General features: G+C 48.7%; 1 protein-coding gene across 4 annotated transcripts; it reads left to right on the top strand.

The window, feature by feature from the left end:
• The first annotated feature begins 1,803 nt into the window (after positions 1-1,803).
• On the top strand, positions 1,804-21,056 carry brwd1 (bromodomain and WD repeat domain containing 1). 4 transcript variants are annotated; one of them, XM_027022271.2, is made up of 43 exons: positions 1,804-2,003; positions 2,105-2,163; positions 2,386-2,415; positions 2,567-2,626; positions 3,229-3,379; positions 3,471-3,569; positions 5,164-5,324; positions 5,405-5,626; positions 5,727-5,827; positions 5,920-5,990; positions 6,093-6,193; positions 6,302-6,342; positions 6,797-6,898; positions 6,982-7,135; positions 8,351-8,485; positions 8,590-8,718; positions 8,881-9,106; positions 9,198-9,365; positions 9,586-9,769; positions 10,157-10,247; positions 10,457-10,597; positions 10,678-10,748; positions 11,576-11,810; positions 11,921-12,025; positions 12,115-12,222; positions 12,401-12,525; positions 12,616-12,698; positions 12,813-12,924; positions 13,039-13,100; positions 13,416-13,571; positions 13,702-13,822; positions 14,209-14,334; positions 14,443-14,512; positions 14,611-14,664; positions 15,117-15,239; positions 15,533-15,685; positions 16,096-16,271; positions 16,447-16,613; positions 17,093-17,200; positions 17,296-17,457; positions 17,595-17,882; positions 18,293-18,433; positions 18,579-21,056. In XM_027022271.2, the coding sequence occupies exons 1-43, from the start codon at positions 1,955-1,957 to the stop codon at positions 19,976-19,978; spliced, it is 6,621 nt and encodes a 2,206-aa protein (XP_026878072.2). In that variant the 5' UTR covers positions 1,804-1,954; the 3' UTR covers positions 19,979-21,056. The 4 variants fall into 4 exon arrangements, with proteins under 4 accessions (XP_026878072.2, XP_026878070.2, XP_026878071.2 ...); XM_027022269.2 differs by having other exon boundaries at positions 14,611-14,703; XM_027022270.2 differs by lacking the exon at positions 2,386-2,415 and having other exon boundaries at positions 14,611-14,703.
• The last annotated feature ends 39 nt before the right edge of the window (positions 21,057-21,095 follow it).

The raw sequence follows: 21,095 nt of genomic DNA, 5'->3' as shown, positions 1-21,095 counted from the left end.
GTTTTTTTAAATGTACTAAATAATAAAAATAAAACAAAGAGTACATATATCCAAACATTTTGTGACTGTATTCTACACAGACCTGAATTTGGTCTCAGACAAATCAGGGAATTGTGGTTCTTATGTAGAATGACAAGTTAACTCTAAATTACAAATTAACTCAAAGTGGGCCGAAACAAGCCCTAGATCAGTCTGACTTTAACTGCAGTAAAACTCAATGTCTGTACTAGGCTAATTTACTTTACAAGTGAAGTTTAAGCATTTGTACCATTAGTGGAGCTAGCACATGACCAAGTCTTCTCTGGTGAGGGAACTTCAGAGTGGTCTTCACCAGCAGCCCCATCTACAGGTTTGGATGTCTATGGTTTCATCACTCTGATTCTCCCTCCTTATGTCATTAGAATCAGATCTGCTTGAGTGGTGTGGCAGGCTGTCAATCAACTATGCTTATCAGAATATTAGGACTCTACCTCCAGATCAACCTTAGCTAGAACAGATGACAGTTTGGGTGATTTTTGAGCAGGACTTTATCAACCTTACGTTAGCTTAAGGTTTAAAATAGCATTCTAGTTTAGTATTATACATACATTTTAAATATGTTTAATATGTTCCCTGGGTCTTTACAGGAGCAGAGACTGTGAAGTCAGTTTGTTTAAACACTTTAGCAGGCCATAAGGCCATTGCAGAAGTCCTGCTTTTGTGGAGAAGTTCTGGTTTGTTTGTTTTTTTTACCTTTGCCAAAAATAAATAATCACAACAATCCTTCATGTAGCACAGAAACATGTCAGCTTCACAAACCATTGGAGTAAAAAAAATAAAATAAAGCAAAACCATCAGATATTAGATGTTCTGATTCAGCAAACTTTTTAAAAATGAATTTTCTTGCTTTTTTACTTTCATTTTGTTTAACTTGTTTAACTAAAAACCATGCTTTCCATAAACCTGCAAAACAAGCGCTGTCACATTAACGTTGAGGCCCAGTATCTCCCTCATGTTCCCCCAAAGACTGGATATCGGGACACAGCCACTTGTTATGTCCCAGCAGTCATGAGTGCTGATCACAGGTATTGTTTTATTGTCTGTTATAGTCTAACTGTGTTTGTTTTGGGTTGGGGTTTTTTGTGTTTTTTTTGGTGTTTCTTTCTGCATTTTAAAGTGCTATATAGATCAATGTGGTTTCCTTTTTAGGGTCATACAGATTAGTTTGGTCAGTCCTATTCTTTAATGCTACATTGAGTGCTACATTGAATCTTAATCGCTAATTTATCAGCAAATGCTTGGTTTTTGCCACCTTGTCCCATAAAGAAATAGCAAATAGATCAAGTTGTTGGGCTGGTCTGGGTGAGCTTTAGTGTGGGAGCTCATATGACGTTGGGTTTGGTCTCTGGGCTCTTCTCACTTGACTCATTTCATGACGTTGAGAGCTTTTAAGACTCTAGATTCGTGTGTTCTCTCTTCTAGAGGTTGCCTGTGTTACTGAGTGAAGTATTGCATTTTACATGAAAACAGATCCAACTGAATGTACTAGAATTACAGAATTTGGAACACATTTCTAACGTAATAAAAAGGTTCTACAAAATAGCAACAGAGTATGCTGAGGACATTCGATCGAACAACACATTCCATCTTGTGTGGACAAGGAACATTCCAGTGCGTGGAGTCCCTGCTCAGGCCAGCTCACACACGCGCGGCGACATGTCGGTTTGTTGTTCTTATGAAACGTCTTTGTTCGAGACAGCCGGAAGTCAGGTTCTTCCCCACCCCCCGCTTCCTGTGCCCTAGCGGAAGTTGCTCTTCGAGCTGAGGCCATACTTCCAATGGCGACCGAAAACTGGCTGAACAGAAAGCGGGAGCAATTGTGCAGGGGGTCCGAACCGTACAATTGAAATTTAATAAATATATCAGCGGCTAACTACACCTAAAGTTAGTTTCAAATTAGAATATTCGCCGAGCTATGGCCGATACGAGGGACAAAGGCGGGAATATTTCGCTCCTTGAGTCGGGTAAGGCACAAAAAGTAACGATAGCCAAATGTATGGAATTCGTGCGTTTGCAGTTTCCCCACATGAATCACGGTTTGTTCCTGTCTGCCCTACACCTCCAGAGCTCTATTACCTTATCTCTCGTTTTCTGACTACCGGACCCTGTCGGAGAGCGGCCGAGGTAAGCGCTGCTGACCCGCCGAGCCTGAGTGTTTGTGCTGTGTGTGTGCTGGTTGGTTTGTTGCTGAAGCGTCGAGCTGGGCTGTATGTGAGTGTGTGCTTGTTGACTTGCGTGAGCTCCACCTGTGTGTGAGTGTTGGCTGGTTTGTGTGAGTGTGTTGGCTGGTTTGTGTGAGTGTGTTGGCTGGTTTGTGTGAGCTCCACCGTCTCTGCTGTGTTGCAGGTCCTGGTGAGAGAGCTGGAGCAGTACCAGGTGTGTCCCTGTGCTCGTCCATCTAGCTAGCGAGAGCTGCTTTCAACAGTCTCGCTAACAGCTAACGTGATGAACTAACGCTACTTCCACATCATCGTTGAAGCCGCTGTAATATTGTTGTCATTTCTAAAGAAACGTTTACTTTGTGCAGCTCCTTCCACGCAGATTGGACTGGCAGGGAAACGAACACCCCCGATCTTATGAAGACTTGGTAAGTGTTCATCTGTGATCATCTAACAGTTTAGCGGAACTGCCAGCAGTATTTACTGTGAAAGTGGGACATAAGTCTACTGTTGTCGGTGTGCATTATAATATAAATGACGAGCATTGTACTCTGTTCTTTCGTCCGTTCTTTCTTTCTTTCTCTAGTTTTTTTTCTGGCCGGGCTCGTGTATTATTTAGTGTTGTATTGCAGATAGGGTGGGGAATCGAGGGGTCGTGGTGACGTCATACTTTAAACGGCCAATCCGCGGTCTTAAAGCGCCGTTGACTCTTTATTTTTACTTGTGACCTGCGTTATGATTGGATGCTGTGGGCACTTGTTTTGCATAAAGTCCTCACGCTCAAACCGGTTCTGTTTCCAACAAATGCTCCGAGGGTCTCGAGGGAGGGACCGTGCCTTTAGTGTTAATGCTGTCAGCTCAACATGTCAAACCCTAACCAAGTCTGACGTTTTTGTTAAAATAGTGCATTAGACTTCAAATGTGCAGTGCTTTTTGCACAACTGTGTGCAGTTTGCCGGTCATTTCATTGAGCTGATGAGAAATCACTTGCGTGACACCACAACTCTCACACACGATTTTGCTTCGTCAGAATGCCGCCAGCAGACATATTGCACCAGACCACTTGCTGCAGATATGCAAGCAGATCGGTCCAATTCTGGACAAGGAGGTGCCATCTGGTGTGCCAGGAGTGCATTCCCTTTTGGGGACAGGGAGACACTCCCTGCTTCGCACAGCGAAGGGTGAGGCTCTGCTCACACTCGATCGCACCGTATTTACCTTTTATCCCAAGACGTGAAATGTTCTCAGTCCTTTCTCCTCTGACTGGCGCAGACTGTGGCAGCAGTCAGTGGAAAAGCACGTCCTACGCTGCGCTTCACAGAGGGAGACCGCCGGAGAGACCCCCGAGCTGTAGGAATGCCCCCAACCTGGGTGAGCTTTCTCTGTCTGACAGCTCTCGTCCTTGGAAAGTGAACACATCGCAATCTTTTGTTTCACTTGTTTAACATGTGTCAAAAGAATACTCAGCCTTTAACATTAAACAGATTTTTCAGCAATCTGCGTGTATATATATATATAAATAGGTTTTTTTTTATGTCAGCTACTAAGGGGCATAGTTCAAGGGCTTACTTTTTATTGATTTCCAAAATATTTGACTGTGATCATTTTAAATTTCTCTGAATACTGAATAAAATGAGGCTTTGTTTGGGAATGTATTTAAATATCTTGAGACTGTCTGTAAAGGCCGATGTAATTCAACATGAATTCAACAAAAATGAAAGCTTGTGCACAGTAGCTGTCCTAAACTGTGTGTTGTGCGACACAATGCACCTGGAGGGTGTGTGCTGTGTGTTGGGGGCGTGTCACACGCTGACCTGACTCAGCCACTGGAGGGTATGAGGCACCGACCCCTGCCTGCCCTCAGTGGTGTGTGTGCGCACATGCTGCACTGTTGGCTGTTGTTGGTCCTCGTCAGCACTGTTTTGGCTGGTTGTGCGTGTTGAATCGGCATCAGCGGTCTGTCGTGAGGGAGTTTTCTGGGCGGCTGTTCGGTCTAAATTATCACGTTTCACATCAAATTTAGACATAAACTGCATAAGGGATTTTTGTCGCATTGTGGCTTGTTCTACCAAGGCAGTGTGCCAGGCTGACTTTAACGCCACTGTATGCAGTGTTATGGAAGTGATTGGAGCTCAAAAAGAGGCGAGAGTCACTCAGAACTCGGTCCACTGCCTCGTCTTTGTGGACTCGTTCTTTTGTGCAGGTGCAGAACAAGCGTGCGTGTCGCTGAGCAGCTGTAAGCCGTGTTTGAGTGTACAGGTGACTGAGCTGTGACGGAAGGCGATCTTCAGTCGCTCTCAGCTGGCGTTTGTTTGGAGTGTTTCTAGCCTGCTGCCCACTGGGCCGTGTATGTATGTGTGTGTACATGAATGTCTACTGTTCTACTCCTCCACACAGTTTCAGTTTGTGCTGGCTTGTGGGTGCAGTATTATTACTGATGACATCAGCTGTCCGTCACCAGATGGGCAGGGCCATGTCGCTTATTAAACCAAATGGCAGGTTCAGTGGGGGCACAGAATTCATCGGGATTACTGGCAGTAAAAGAACACCAAGTTTAATTTAAAAGCAGTCTCCATTCAGGACGAATTATTCTGCATGTGTTGGATATTTTCCACGATCAATAGATGTACACTTGTAGCATCAGCAGTGTGCCTCACTCTGCTGTCTGACCCTGGCAGTGCGCACGAGTCCCACAGCAGACTGACGTCTGGGGTAGTCGATGGGGGATGACTGGTAGTTGTTTGGATTGATGGGATGTGACCTTTTTTTGGGAGGAGAGACAGTTTCCGTGGTTACAAGTTTTTAAAGATGATATGTTTGCCCTTGCCAACGTTGGTGTTTTATAGTTAAAAATGTTGATGCTGTTTTTTTTGTTTGTTTTTTGTTTTTTTTATACACAGTTTCACACTTTCAATGAACTGAATATAAGAAGTGTGTGTGTGTGTGTGTGTGTGTGTGTGTGTAGTTGAGGTGTTCCGAGGCAGAGAGCTGACAGGTACTCAGCGGTTCAGCTTTGTTCACCCTGTCAGCACTTACCAGCACATGCGCATGCACCGGAGGATTCTGGGACACCTCTCCGCCGTGTACTGTATCACCTTCGACCGGACCGGCTCCAGGATCTTTACGGTGAGACCCTCCCCCGTCCGGGAGCGGCTCTGTGTTCGTCCAGGTCCCGCTGATCTCAGATCAGGCCGTTCTCTCTGCAGGGTTCAGACGATGCTTTAGTGAAGATATGGTCGTCTTTCGACGGGAGACTCCACTCCACTCTCAGAGGCCATCACGCCGAGATATCTGACCTGGCTGTCAACTTCGAGAACACGCTCATCGCAGCCGGGAGTTGCGACAAAACCATCCGAGTGTGGTGCCTGAGGACCTGTGCCCCCGTGGCCGTCCTGCAGGGACACAGCGGCTCCATCACTTCTCTACAGGTACCGAGCGCTCTGCCCAGCGGGAACAAGGAATGTGGGAACGTCATCTTTTTCCTGTTCGGGAGTGGGCCGTATTCATGTGCGCTGCGTTCTCCCGTAGTTCTCGCCGTTTGCCAAGGGCTCAAAGCGATACGTGGTATCCACGGGAACTGACGCAACCGTGTGCTTCTGGCAGTGGGATGTAAATAATACCAGTTTCAGGTATGGGGGCAGCTGCCTGCTTGCTGCTTGTATCCTGGTCAGACTGGGACTTGCAGCTCTGTGAGACTCACTGTGCTGTTCTGGTTTTGTAGTGATCGGCCGCAGAAGTTCACAGAAAGGCCGCGACCTGGAGTTCAGATGGTCTGCTCTTCGTTCAGCCCTGGTAAGGCTGAAGGGGTGTGTGTGTGCGCACGCGCCTGCGTGTGTCTGCACGTGTGTTTTGTTTTGTTTTTGTTTTTTTTGTAGAACTGTGTTTTTTGTGCAGGCGGTATGTTTCTGGCCACCGGAAGCACGGATGATGTAATCAGGATTTACTACCTGGGCAGCGGCTGTGCGGAGAAGATAGCAGAGCTGGACTCCCACACGGTGAGAGCTGTCTCACACACACACACACACACACACACACACACACACACACACACACTGATAGCAACAGTCTCCATTGCTATTCACAATTTTCTGTTTTCCGTTTAGGACAAGGTGGACAGCATCCAGTTTAGCAACACAGGAGAGAGGTATGTGGGAGTTCATCTGCTCAGGGAGGCACGCTGACGCCACCGTGAGGATACATGCCATCCCAGTGCTAACACACACAGTCGTCATAAACGCTGTCCTGTACATGTGCGTTGGGACCCAAGCTAGCCTTGGAGAGTCAGAGGATCTTAACAACTGTTTCATCAGTCTGTCTTGGGGTGTCCCTCACAGTTTCTGTGATTATCGGTTATTTTTCACGTCCAGCGTTTCTGAATGAATCCGTGATGTTGAATGTTTGTGGACCATAACACGGGAAGCAGGAAGGCTGTTTTAAGTAGTTTTAAAAAGTGCTCAGTAGGAGGTTTTGTTTGTTTTGTTTTTATTTGTTTATTTATCTGACCAAGCCTGGACCTGGGTCAGAGAGGGAAAACGTGTGCTCTGGACTTTCAGAGGTGCAGCTGATTGGCTGGTCTGAGTTCTGTGCTTGTCCCTCAGGTTCGTGAGCGGGAGCCGCGATGGCACGGCTCGTATCTGGGGGCTTCATCAGAGACATCAGTGGAGAAGCATCTTACTGGACATGTCTGCGCGTCTGGCTGGGTATGAGCTGGTTGCCATGCACTCACACAGTCCTCTACCTCTCACGACGGAGATGACTCGGTCTGTTCCACTGTCGCCTGCAGGTCTGGGTCCACCACGGAGGAAGAGAGCTTCTTCAAACCCAAGGTCACCATGGTGTCGTGGGATCGCCATGACAACACAGTCATCACTGCCGTCAACAATCACCTTCTCAAAGTGTGGAATTCCTACACAGGGCAGCTGCTTCATGTGCTGAAGGTAAGACCCAGCTCCCCCTGGAGGACCTCTTGTGCTACTACAACACTTGCTAAACCCGGTCGTTACCTGAGTGGTGTGTGTTGTGTTAGACCAAACAGTGGTGACTTCTCCAGCTGGGTCAACCAAGAAACACACTGGACAGAATCCGTGTTCTCGGTTAGTCAACGCCGTTAAGGCAGATGCTTCCCAGCAACTCTCCCAACGAGTGCATGGATCTGGGGTCTAGCCCTGTCCAGTTTGTGTGGTTTCAGCACATAAACTGAGTGTGGTGGCTTGAGTTCTTGCGCCTGCAGCACAGAGCAAGTGTGACACACACACACACACACGTACGTGATGTTACAACTGCCATGAATCTGCTACCTTATACTGTCCTCATGCCTTTTGAAAGAATGCACAGAAATGTCAGCAGCAGGACAGGCTGTGTTTACCCACACATTCCTCCCTGGGGTGTGGTCCTGTCTTAGGGGGGAAACTACATGTTTATACTTTTTTGGCATGTTTACATCTTTACTGTTGCAGAACAGGTTTGGCAGTACAGAGATTGCCTCTCACTTACAGAGCGCAAGCTGTTAGCTGTTTATCACAGGAATAATAGCTATAGTGTTGACTGTAGGTAATTGAACACTCGTCTGAGAGGTTAGCAGGGGACGTCTCCTCCACCGGCACAGCTGATCTCCGGCGGGGACTGGAGTCGCTGTGCTGGTTAGACGTCCAGTTCTGTGATCTGATAACCTTCTGTCAAAGTTGAAATGAGTTCACTAACATTTTAACTGCCGAGTCCATGTAGAAGTCCTGAGTACTCACTCACCTTCCAGATTTAACCAGGTAAATGATTCTCAATGCAAATCATCTTTATGGATTATTTCTTTATGAATATCTTGCTAGTATGATTAATAAATGCACATTTACTTTGACCAAATGTCCTGATTTTCACTGTGAGTTTGAGCACAGATGAAAGTAACATAATCATATGGCTGCAAAATCAGCCATATGTCATCAGAACCTGATTCCTACAGGTTTGTCATGAATGCGTAGTTGACTAACGTGTGAATGTCTCAAACTTATTGTTGATTTTTGTCAATTTTCTGTAAAGAAGTTTGGAATCAAATTTTAAAATGCACTATGAAGGTTGTAATTGTTGTTGGAAGTGTGTCGCGAGCCTCCAGCTGTGTTGGCCGTGCCACGGTCTGACTGGTGTGGTTGGGTTCTGCACAGGGGCATGAGGCGGAGGTGTTTGTTCTGGAGCCACACCCGTACGACCCGCGGATCATGCTGTCTGCCGGCCACGATGGCAACGTCTTCATATGGGACCTCGTGAGGGGCACCAAGACTCAGCATTACTTCAACATGGTACCGTGTCCCAGTCCTGCATGTTTAGGTTGGGGTTTGCCCGCCGGCGCTCCGGACCACGGCCGTGTGTGGGCTCGTACTCACTGTGCTGCTTCTGTGCACAGATCGAAGGCCAGGGTCACGGCGCCGTGTTTGACTGCAAGTTCACCCCCGACGGGCATCGGTTCGCCTGCACGGACTCGCATGGCCACCTGCTGATTTTTGGCTTTGGGAGCTCCAAGCCCTACGAAAAGGTCTGTGTTGATGCTTAATATCCCAGACATGAGTCATCTGCATGGCCTTCTCCTGACTCCACCAAGAAGCCTAAAGCTCATTAGCATGCTGTCATTGGGGATTAAATCCGGAGTAGGCTTTAATCCCTAAAATCCCTGAAATCTTCTGATTATTATCTGCAGCTTCCAGATCAGGTGTTCTTCCACACGGACTACCGGCCGCTGATCAGGGACTCCAATGGCTTCGTCTTGGACGAGCAAACGCAGCAGGCTCCCCATCTCATGCCTCCGCCCTTCCTCGTGGACGTGGACGGGAACCCTCACCCGCCCCGCTTCCAGAGGCTCGTCCCGGGAAGGGAGAACTCTGCAGACGAGCACCTGGTCCCTCAGCTCGGCTACGTCGCCACCAGTAAGACACGGCACGGCCGTCAGAAGCGGCGCGCACAGGGCTGCGCCTTCGCACGTGGCCGCGCCTTCACGCCTCCATGTCGTTGGTGCAGGTGACGGGGAGGTGGTGGAGCAGGTGATCAGCCAGCAGCCGGCCGATGGCGACGAGCTTCCCCCCCGCCACAGTGCCCTGGACCAGGCCATACGACAGCTCCAGGAGCAGCAGGACCGGCAGGGCGCGGGACAGGTCGCCGCCCCCGTGCCTGGAACGCCCAGGAGAGGTTTGTACCCTCGGCTTAGGGAGCACCAGGGTTTCAAGTGCTGAACTGGGCTCTACAATGTTGAAGAAACAAATTCATGCGAACGTTTATTGAGTGAAATCCCGTGTAGCTGTGTGGGCGGAGTCTGGGAGGTGTAGACAAGCGTTGGATAATGGCTCTGTATGTAAACGGGTATGTGTTTAACGGATCTGTGTATTGACGGATAAACATCACCCTGCAGTGTCACTCAGCGAGCGCATGGAGGTACAGTCGCCTCCTAATGTCGGCCTGCGGCGTAGCGGGCAGGTGGAGGGCGTGCGACAGATGCACCAGAACGCGCCCCGCAGCCAGATGGCCACGGAGCGGGACCTGCAGGCGTGGCGACGCAGGGTGGTGGTGCCTGGGCTGAGCCCCAGCACGTACAGGTAAAGCCCCGCTCACGCAGGACCGAGAAGAACCTCGTTAACACAAAAGCCAATTAACTTATTCGCATTCATTACAGTTTACATAAACAGTTGATTGTGTCTGCAGCTATGCTCGAACGTGTTGTGTGTACATTATCTGCTGTAGTCTTGCAGTCAGACCACTGCACTGTTCAGGGTTTCACCAGCTCCAACCCACTCACTCCATTACTAATGACAACCATATGAACCGATGAGTCATGTGACTCTGCTCAGGAAGACATCAAACTCTGTACAGTGCCATAGCCTCCCATAGTGTAAAACCCCTTCGGGGGGCATGTGCATGGGGCAGGATCGAAGTCCTGTTACAGAATGCAGGAAAGAACAACGGTGCAAATAAATGTGCTGTAGATATCAGGACTCCTTCCGGATTGCTAAAGGAGAGGAGGAGATCGCCCTCTACAGCGCCAAGAAACGCAGAGTTCCCCACAGCACCTTCAGGGTAGGAACCTGAGCGTACCTCATTTCCTAACCATCATTCTGGGCTCTCTTGTGTGTGTATATATTTTATTTCACAGTATTTTATTTGTATATTATTTACACAGTACTTTCAGTTAAGTATTGTAATGTTTGTTTTTCCTGTCTGTTAAAACATTAGGAGTCACTTTTTTTTTTAGCATAACTTTTCCGTGCGTCATGGTGCATCCGCAGGACGACTCAGACGACGAGGGTTTGTGCGTGAAGCGTGCGGCCGTTCGCAAGCGCCACAGGAACGTGGAGAGCAGAGACAGCCTTGTGGAGGAGCTCATCGAGTTCTCCTGTGAGGAGGGGGAGGAGACCGCCTCGTCCGAGGTAGCGTGCGGTTGTCACGCAGCGTTGGGTTTGGAGGTTTCCCAGGTGCTGATCTCTGTATCGACTGTGTCGTCCTCCAGGACAATGAAATGGAAGGTAGCGAGACAGACTCATCGAATGAGGAAGACGAAGAAGAGTGGACTAGCTCAAGGTATGAGCCCTGCCATTATGGCCGGTGCAGGAGGGTACTGAGGGTGGTGTTCCTCCCAAATGTAACAGTTAGTCACCAGCGTCTTCATTGGTTACAACGCTGCGTGTTGGCTGAGCTCCAGCTCTGTAGCAGTGGTCAGGGTCCGGCAGCTGTTCCACCCGAGCGGTTCTCGGCGGTTCTGATTCCACTATGGCCGCGCCCCTCCTCCATGTCTGTGTCACAAAATACCTTCACAGAACATGAAATTCTCAAACTCTCAGGCAATTGTACTGTGGGGGTCCCAAACTCACGGCTGAGTTGCCGCCCTGCCTACCAGCGGGTGTAGGAGGTGTAAGGCCAGACGTAAGATGAGACCATAATTGTTTGTGTGTGTGTGTGTGTGTGTGTGTGTGTGTGTGTGTGTGTGTGTGTGTGTGTGTGTGTGTGTGTGTGTGTGTGTGTGTGTGTGTGTGTGTAAGGGAGCTGGCCTGTGGCTGAAAAGTTACAAAAGCAGGTTTGTTTTTGATAAAGTGGATTGTGGGTGTAAAATTGCTTGATGTAGTGTGTATTTTGTTTATTTTATTGTCTTATGTACAGTAGTACATTTAATCAGTGTCTTTGTGGGTGTACATATATATTGTGTACACATGCATAATATATTGCATTATTATATACATACATACTAAGAATATTTTGTTATAAGGAGTACCATTCATTGACTAGCAATTGCAATAATATAAAATAAGCTTTTCTAATTTTATTTATTTATGAATATTATAATGATTATATATTAAAGAGAGATCTGGTCATGTGTATAGTGCAGTTAGTGATTGACATCCTTATTACAGCCACTCATCCAGTGATGAAGCCTCAGATTGGATGGCTGATGCTGGGATTAGCATGCACCCGCCCATGTCGTCCCGGCGACGTGCTCGCAGGCAAATCAGCAGCTCTGATGAAGACGAGGAGGAGGAGGAGGACCAAACCATGGAGGAGGAGCAAACGGAGCAAATGCTTGATGATGAAACGCAGTTATTGTCACCTCAGAAGCAGAAGAAGAAGGCAAAAAGCAAAACCCCAAAGGTGAGTTGCTCCTGCAGTACTGTGCAGAATATAAGTTGCCGTAGAAACGTTCTGCCGCACGATCAGGGCTGTGATGTTTGAGTTCGGATTTGTTAACTCATGTCTTCCAGTGCCTGACACTGAACAGAGAGGTGTCCAACGAGTTCCGGCCCTCAGCCTGGATTACGGACGTTTTTCCACGGAAGTCTCCCTTCGTCCCACAGATGGGAGATGAGGTTGGTGTTCACCACTTCCTCTTGCCCAGCGCTGATACCATGCACAAGTACCGGACGCCATTTTAACGTTTCTGAACGTTGGTCCCCAGGTTATCTATTTTCGCCAGGGCCACGAGGCATATGTGGAAGCCGTGAGGAGGTGTGACCTTTACCCCATCAACATGGACAAGCAGCCGTGGAGACGCATGGAGCTTCGAGTGAGAGTTTGTGGTGAAATTCGTATGGAGTAGCCTGGAGTAGCCTGGCCCAGCCACGGTTTCATGTGTCGATACATTCACTGATGTGGAGCGGGGCTGTATGTCGCCGCATGGCATTCTTTTAGGTCTGTAATAAACGTCACCTTCACCTGATGATTGTGCTCTGATTACTCACCAGGACCAAGAGTTCGTTAAGATAACGGGGATCAAGTATGAGGTGTGTCCTCCAACCCTGTGCTGTCTGAAGCTGACACTGATAGACCCCGGAACAGGCAAAATAACGGACAAGTCCTTCTCTGTGAAGTAAGACTTGTGCCAGCTACATTGGTGTCTCATGGCCTTGGGCGTGCTGGTTTGGGGTACATAGACACACTGGGCCTTGTTTTCCTGCAGGTACCACGATATGCCGGATGTGATCGACTTCCTTGTTCTCCGTCAGAGCTACGATGAAGCCCACAGCCGGGTTTGGAGGACAAGTGCGTCTGCCTTTCTGCTCTGCTGTGTAGAGCTGGAACATCTGTGTGAGGAGTCCTTGTATTGTCGGGAGGGTTTCAGGTGTGTGTGTGTGTGTGTGTGTGTGTTTGTTTCAGATGATCGCTTCCGCTCTGTAATCGATGATGCCTGGTGGTTTGGGTCTGTGGTCTGCCAGGAGCCATATCAGCCTGAGTATCCTGACAGCCATTTCCAGTGTTTTAAAGTCAGGTAAGACACACACACACACACACACACACACACACTTACTTGGCAGTTCCTTCCTCTTCATGGCATGGGTTAGGCTGGGTGTGGCCAGTTTGTGATGTAAGCTTCTCTCTGCAGGTGGGACAATGGAGAGACAGAGAAGCTTAGTCCGTGGGATATAGAGGCGATTCCAGAAAATGGTAAAATGCAGAAATACCCCTCGTCTAGTGTAATATCTCTCTCTCACACACACTCTCTCACACACACACACACACAGTAACTAACAGGCCTCTGTTTTACCCTCCTTTGAGGGACTGGATCATTTACCCACATTTGCAGAGCAAACACGAGCCTTCATAGGTATAACAGGCATTTTCAACCCTTATAAAGGCTGGTGACGTTTGCCTTAAACTTGGTCCAGTACTCTGGCCTTGTCCTGAGGGACTCTGTCAGGGGTTGGGTCAGTACTCTGGCCTTGTCCTGAGGGACTGTCTCGGCGGTTTTTGGTACTGTAGCCCAGCAGCCGGAGTTGGTTGGTGCAGGCGTTGCCGTCACAGAGGAGGAGATGGCCTACATCCTCTACAAGCCGCAAGAGGACGAGTGGAGTGGGCGGAGCAGAGAGGAAGAGTGCGCGCGCATCATAGCAGGCATAGACCAACTCATCACAGTGGGTATGTACAGGGAACAGCTGAGAACAGTCTGCGTTTGGTTAGTTTTCTTCTTCATATTATTATTATTATATCAGTGTCTAAACCGGAATGTAAACTGTATTTGATGCAATTTCCTGTGTGGCTTTGTCAGATATAGCAGCGCCCTTCTCTGGCCCAGTGGACCTACTTCAGTACCCCACCTACTGCACCATAGTTGCCTACCCCACGGACCTGGGCACCATCCGCATGAGGCTCAGACACAACTTTTATAGGTCCAATTCTTCTACCACCTCACGCGTATTTCTCGCCTTCCGCTCAGAATTACCACCACAGTCCTCGGCTTCGGTGTCGGGAGTGTTGGAAGCACAGCTGATTAATCGTCTGAAAGATGCGTTCATCATCCGACACGTGTGGTCGTTCAAAACTGACTCAAACAGCATCACACATTTAATGGGTTTTGTTTCCAGTCTTTGAGAGGGGATGTGCAGCCAGTGCCCGTATCTCAGATAAAGCTGGCGTTATTTACCAGCCATCACAGTAAATGGTTTACGTTTGCTCTATGAAGAAGGGAGCGTTTGGACCATGTTGGACGAGCAAGTTCTTGGGTTTGATCTCACCAACTGTCCATCTGTTTTGGTTTTTCTTTTGATATTTGCAGGAGGGTTTCCGCACTGATCTGGGACACGCGGTACATTTTCCTCAACGCAAAGACCTTTAACGAGCCCCGCAGTAAGATTGCCCAGTCAGCCAAACTGATAACGGACGTCCTCCTAAAGTTTATTAGGTAACTCGAGGAGGTACAAGCAGTCATGAGTGGGTCATGAATATTGCTTTACCTTTCAGTTCCATTTCCTGTTTACAAAGTGTGTGTATGGTTTCCCCCCTGCCCCAGCAAACCACACTGTAGGGATATAATGGAGATCTACAATGCAGTCGAGAACATGGAGTATACAGAGGACGAGGTGAGCTGAGTGATGGTCATGAGCTGGAGCTCAGGGCTGTGTACTGGGGGCGTGTCCCTAGTGCTGTTTTAGATCCCTACTGTTTGTTGCTGTTACAGGACCTAGATGATGGAGATGCTCCAGGCACATCTGCAGGACGCCGGTCGCACCAGGTAGCGTTCCACATTCCTAAACGGACGCGCCAGGTAGCAGTACGTATTCCTAAACATGGACCAATATTTTTCACGCTGTTTCCAATTAAAGCAGCCGGTTATGGTTCGTCTACGGATCTGTAACTTGCATGTTTTATTAATAGTAGCTGTGACCGTCAGACCGTTTTCATCACTTTAAGCAGTTTCACGATACTGTAGGTCTGCTGAGAGGTTAAAAACTGCTGTTAGAGACTTCATTTCGCTGTATGTGTGTGGTGCCTTTTTCTTTACGCGTCCTCGTAGTTCTGACGCATCGATCCTATGAGAGGTCAGAGGTTTCCATAGCTACACATGATGCACCAAGATGCAAGATCTATGAATGTTTCTACAAGCCTTTGGAAGAAAATCGTGTTTGGTTTGAGTAGAGAAATGTTAGCGTGGCTGGTCAGATGTAATTGAGGTACCATCTGCAGGCAGGAGAGGCGAGTGCTGATCGGGACGCCTGGAAGTTTGCGTGTAAACAGCTGCTAGACTACATGCTGGAGTGTGAGGACTCGGAGCCCTTCCGTCAGCCTGTGGACCAGAACGAGTATCCGGTGAGACGCACAGATGGGTGGTGTACACGCTGATGGGATACTGGGGTTACTGGGACTCAGTTCTCAAATGATGAGATGGGAGTTAAGTGACCTGTCAGGTAAACAAACAAAAATAAGGCATTGGCAGCCATCGTGGAAAGTTTTGGGTAATTGGTGTCTTTTTATAGACACTCGACTCTCCATGGTGACCACATCTGAGCAGCCTCAGTTTCAGCCCAGTAGTCTGGCCCGACTGCTTTTCAGGATGTCACTGGTGTTGTAACTTGAACGGCACACGTCGGTGTCTCTCATAGGACTACCTGGACATCATAGACACTCCGATGGATCTCGGAACCATTCGACGAACCCTTGAAGAGGACCGCTATGAAAACCCCACCCACTTATGCAAAGACACCAGGCTTATATTTGCTAACGCAAAAGCGTACACGCCCAACAAACGCTCGAAGGTCAGAGACCCTCATCAGCTCCACACGTGCTTGTAATGTCATTTTTAACTGAACCCTTTGTTTTCCTGCTCTTTGTAGGAATAAACTTGGGCACTTACAATAACATTTTAACTAAAGACTAAGAGATATTAACAACAGCACCTCTCAAAGTGTATTTTAGATTAATTATGAGACAGTGGTGGCTCAGTGGTGAAGGTACTCGACTAGTAATCAGAAGGTTGCCACTGTTGGGCCCCTGAACAAGACCCTTAACCCTCAATTTCCCTCAAGAATATGTTTCTTTGGAGCTCATGGCTTATTCTTTGGAGCTAATCTGCTAAATGTAAACGTAATTAGCATTCATTACCTGTTTAATTCTGTAGCTCACGGCATTGTGATGGTAACACTGATGGCGCTTGTTGACCATCCAGATCTACAGTATGACCCTGCGGCTGTCGGCGTTCTTCGAGGAGCGCATCCGGAAAATCATCTCGGACTACAAGACGGCGCAGAAGTGCAGCTCCAGGCTGCGGCGTAGCACGCGCTTCCGGAAGCACCTCCAACAGCAGGAGGGCGCCATCCAGCTCCCCAGCCTGGAGGTCACGAGGTGGGGCTCCGCCCTCACACCAACACGCGCTCCCCCTCACAATCCCTGGGGAAAAGTGGATCAATTAATTGGATTACATGTCAGTTAATTAGAATGTGCAGGCAGCACAAAGAAGTGTCTGGAGGGTGAGTCTAGTGCATTGGATATGAGTAGCTCCTCCTTTCCCTCCATGCAGTCAGAAGAGGGCAGGCACGAAAACTCAGGAACACAGTGAACCCAAACCTACCTCAGCCAAAGTGTCCGCTCCAGAGCGCCGAAGCAGGAAGGGCCACCGCCATAGCGCCAGCCGCTCCTCGGCACACCACCAAGACTACGGTCAGAGTGCCACGTCAGCTACATCAGGTAGCGCCTCCGACAACACCCTGAGGAGCCGCCACGCGTCTTACTGTTAGTGACGATCTGCACGCATTCCCATGTTTGTTAGATTATAAAGGGTGAGAGTTTGGAGCTTTTTCAGAGCCATTTTGTCCAAAGTCCCCAGTGTTGCTGATACATGACGACTGTGGCAGAGTGATTAGCTCGGTTACAGGAAACATTGCAAGTTTATGAAAGTTTTCCTATTTAAATGCATTTTCTTTAATTAGTGTACAATTAAATATATTTTAAGAATTGGCTTAAGCCAATTTGTAGATTGAACAGGTGAAAAATACACTGAATATATTATGAATTTATATTGTGATTTAAGCAACCTGCTTCAAATTAAGGTTTTTCAAAATAATCAAAATCGCTGATGACTCAGCAGCTGTGACCCAGACGCTGCTGGCCAGTGAATCATCATTTCCGAGACTGGACTCGGTGTGTGACTATTCTGCCTGCCGTAGAATCGGAGAGTGACGGTGAGAGAGGCCCGTCGTCTTCGCACCGCTTCAGACGGGAGACGAGGGCCGCGAGGAGGGCCCTGCAAGGGTGGGACGTCCAGGTCCAGAATGGTGAGCCTCCAACCAGCCACGCCTTGCCCTCTGACCTCTGAGCCACTGCTTGTTTTTCTTTTTTTCCATGCCTGACCTTTCTGCTGGGTTTTTAGTCTCTGGGGACAGGAGTGAAGACGACGATGACGACGGCTGTTCCAGCGGAGACCGTGTTGCAGAGCGTTCTGGGAAATCCAGCTCTTTGAAGCGACTTCACTCAAGCAGGAGCTGCTCTATTCGAGTGACTAGGAGCTCTGCCCCAGACAGAAGAAAGCCAGGTAAACACCTCCAAAACCCAGCGTAACAGTTTATTGCCCTTAATAAGATGATGGTTGGTTGTTGGGTGTACCTTGCTTGTCCCTTTTTGGGTTGTGTACTGCTATGTCTGCATAACCGAAGCACCGCTGTGTGTCAGAGGGCGGTGCTCAGGTGAATGGGCTCGGCAGGTCACCGCGGCGGAGAGTGCAAGACAGCAGTGTCTCAGACGGCAGTGACGACGCGGACTCATGTGCAGGCCGCAGGCCCAGGAGAACTGCCGTGGCTGCCGTCAGCAGGATGAAGCTGATGGACGCGTCCGAGGAGGATGAGGAGGACGTGTGGGGCCGGGAGGGTCCAGGGAGCGGCAGGCCGGCGGCCCGCGCTACAAAACGCTCCGCTGCTGTCCTCCAGAGCAGCTCTGACTCCGAGGAACACCACAGCCAGGGTAGGAACCACACAAAGAGATTCAGAATCTGAAAGACATTTTTATATTATCATTTTTGTTTATCTATTGCTTAAGTCTTAAAGGGAACACTGGGCCATCGTTTAGTTCCCAGGAAACTTGGTGTAGTACTTTTTTAGATTGGTCACATACAAGGTTCCATATTTTGGTCATTGGCAAAGACGATGTTTAACGAGCACAAAGTCGATCAAACATCCGTTTGGTAGAATGAGCGCAGCAAGGCAGCTTCCTGTGAAAACCCCTCCCTCTAAGCCCTCCTTTCTATAGTGTGTTTTCAGAGAGAGGAATATGTAAATGAATATGTTGAATAGTTACATGATGCTTACAGCTGTGCAGACAGTGTAACGCTGGGCTATAGCCCTGAACAACAAACTAAACAACTTTCTTTGCAGAGTCTAATGAGAGTGAAGCTTCAGCCAGTGAGGAGCAACAGAGTGAGGCCAGTACGGACAGCTCCGCCTCCCCTTCACCTCCCAACGGAGAGCGCGTGAGAACTGGTCGCAGAGCAGCTAGACGGACATTACTAAAACAAGGTGAAGGGCAGCTGCTCCAACCTCAAACAGTTTAGGGACTTGTTTCAGGGGTCAGGTTTCGAAATTGGTTTCAGGTTGTCCACTGACATGTGCAATGTGTTGGTGCCATGTTTCATAAGTTGCTGGCTCTTCTTTTTTATTCCAGATGATTCACCACACGTCAATGGGAACAGCAAAGGTCGAGAGCAGGGAGAAGAGAATGCAGATGAAAGCAGTGAGGAGGAAGAAGAGGAGGAAGAAGAGGAGGAAGAAGAGGAGGAAGAAGAGGAGGAGGAGGAGGAGGAGGAAGATGACGACTCCATTAGCAGACGGAAGCCTATCAGGAAGACAGCAAGAGCGGCCATCAATAAAATAAAACACTTTAACGACAGCGACATGGGAGAAGAGGAGGAGGTCTCCAGATCCCGGCGACCCAGAAACCTTCCCAGCAAACAGGAGGCCTACAGAAGCTCCGATGAGGAACCAGAGACTCCCAAGGCTGAGAAGTACCTTCATCAAAACGGTCGGAAATTGAGCGCGTGGGACCTTGAACCTTCGCAAAATGCAAGTAAGACAAGTTTGAGGAACCAAGAACAAGCCCGCAGCATCTCCAAGTCAGGGGCGCGTTCAGGGGTGCCAGAGGTCACAGAAGGACGTGGTACATCCGCGTGGTCCAGGGCTCCACGGAAGAGACTCAAAGTCAAATCTGAGGAAGAGGAGAGCCAGAGCAGCACCGGAGAGGAGGAAACCAGCAGAACCGAGCCCAGAATTGCTGAGCAGGCCAAGCGCCTGGATGGCGAGTCCAACAGTTCCGACTCTGAGAGTGAAGAGGTGCCAAGCCGCAGACGGAAGAAAAGGACAGAGATTTCCTCTGAGGAATGGCAGCAGAGCGAAGACTCAGAGAAGGAGATGCCATTTCCCCAGAGACGGCCAACCATGCGGGCCCACGCAAAGAAGAAGTACATCACGGACTCTGAGGAGGACGTGAATTCTGAGGGACGGAGCCGGCCAAGGCGCGGAACTGGCAGTGCCGGCGCAGTTAGAGACGCCACCAACCGGCGTGCAAAAGCCGAAAGCTGCTCCTTCAAAAGGAAACGGATCAGAACTTCAGAGTCTGAAGACGCGGGAGTGGGTTCGAGGACCAGGGACGAAAGCAAGTGTAGGACCCGCCCGGGAAGAAGAGGGCAAAGGTCAAAGCACTTCAGGAGAGGCTCGGACAGCAACTCTGGCGGTGGTAAGCAAGCGGAGAACGGACCGTCGCAGGAGCGTTCAAGAGCGGCCGGCTGCAGAGCAAAACGGAGAAACGTGCGGCGGGCCTGCAGCGGGAGCAGCAGCGCGAGCCGCTCCGAGAGCCCAGACGAGTCCAGCAGCGAGCCGCGCTTCTCCAGCTCGGACTCTCGCAGCCGTCCAAAGAGACCGGCGAGGGGGATCACCCGAGGGTCCGCACGCCATGACAGGAGTGCCACACCAGACAGCGACGCCTCCTACGGCAAGCCTGTCCGAGCCACACACATTCGAACCAGGAATCTGGGCAAACGGACGGTGAACTACCGAGACAGTGAGTGAAGGAGTAGTGGACGTCCTCGCCATTTAAGAGACACTAACTGGAGACCTCGAAGACACTTGATTGTCCAAAAAAGGAAAGAAAAAATGAGAGGAGAAAGAGTAGCAGCACTGGAGAATAAATACTGTGAATCACGTTCAGGGATATTTATAGCTTCTCTTATAAAGAAGATTTATGTGAAGATAAAACTACTGCTCAAATCAGCCCCGTTCTGTCTGTGGTTTGGCCAACAGGAGTGACCTGCCTGGTTGGGTGCTATCTTGCCATACCTCCTGCTTAGACGAGCGTATTTTGCTGGCTTGCACTAATCGGCACACTGTAATGAGGTATTTCACACTAGTTCTGCATTAGAAACTCAGGGGTCAACTACGTTTACCATTTTCACGGACTTGCAGAATTTGTTTTGTTTTTGATTGTTGAGATCAAGGCTGGCGCCCCGGCGGGGAGGGGTGTCCTGTGTTCCCTTCAGCATTTGGTTTTTTTTTTTCCCCTCGGTTTAACACTCCTTTCAAAAGCCACGTGGGTTCTGTGTTGTACTTGTGAAGGGGGTTTGTGAGCCGATATGTACAAAGTCCCTTTCCGCCCGCTTTCTCTGAGTTGAGGGTGTTTATACGGCGTAGGATTTTGTTTTCTTTCCAGAGTTTTCTGAGAATCCCTTTGTAGCAAAGCTTTGCATATTTGAAGTTCTCTTGAGCATTATTTTGTATTCAATTCAAATGCGTTGTCTTGCCATAGAGTATAAATTGGTACGTATTTGCTAAGTACAGGAAATCAAATCAGTACTTGATTTCAAATACTGAGATTTCTCATATTGGGAAGACGTTTTAGTGACCTGTTATGTCCTTTCAGTATTAATTCTTTTTTTTTTTTTTTTTTTTTTTTTTTTGACTTAACTTATGAACAGTTAATAACTTTTGTACCCAGTTGATTGACTTTAGTAGTGTTGGAGTTTATGAATTACGGATGTTGTGACATTTTTTCTTAATGTCTTTTGCATAAAGCCAACTCTTTAACACAGGTTTCAGGAGGCCAGCTGGACAGGTGGCTGAGTAAGGTGAATAAAATAGCCTACTGTTTAAAGGCAGTGACTTTGTTTTTCTGCTAAGGAGCTCTTTCTTG

This window comes from Electrophorus electricus, chromosome 7, assembly GCF_013358815.1.
Source record: "Electrophorus electricus isolate fEleEle1 chromosome 7, fEleEle1.pri, whole genome shotgun sequence".
Taxonomy (NCBI): domain Eukaryota; kingdom Metazoa; phylum Chordata; class Actinopteri; order Gymnotiformes; family Gymnotidae; genus Electrophorus; species Electrophorus electricus.
Note: the sequence above shows the minus strand (reverse complement) of the source record. Positions and strands in the feature narration are given on the sequence as shown.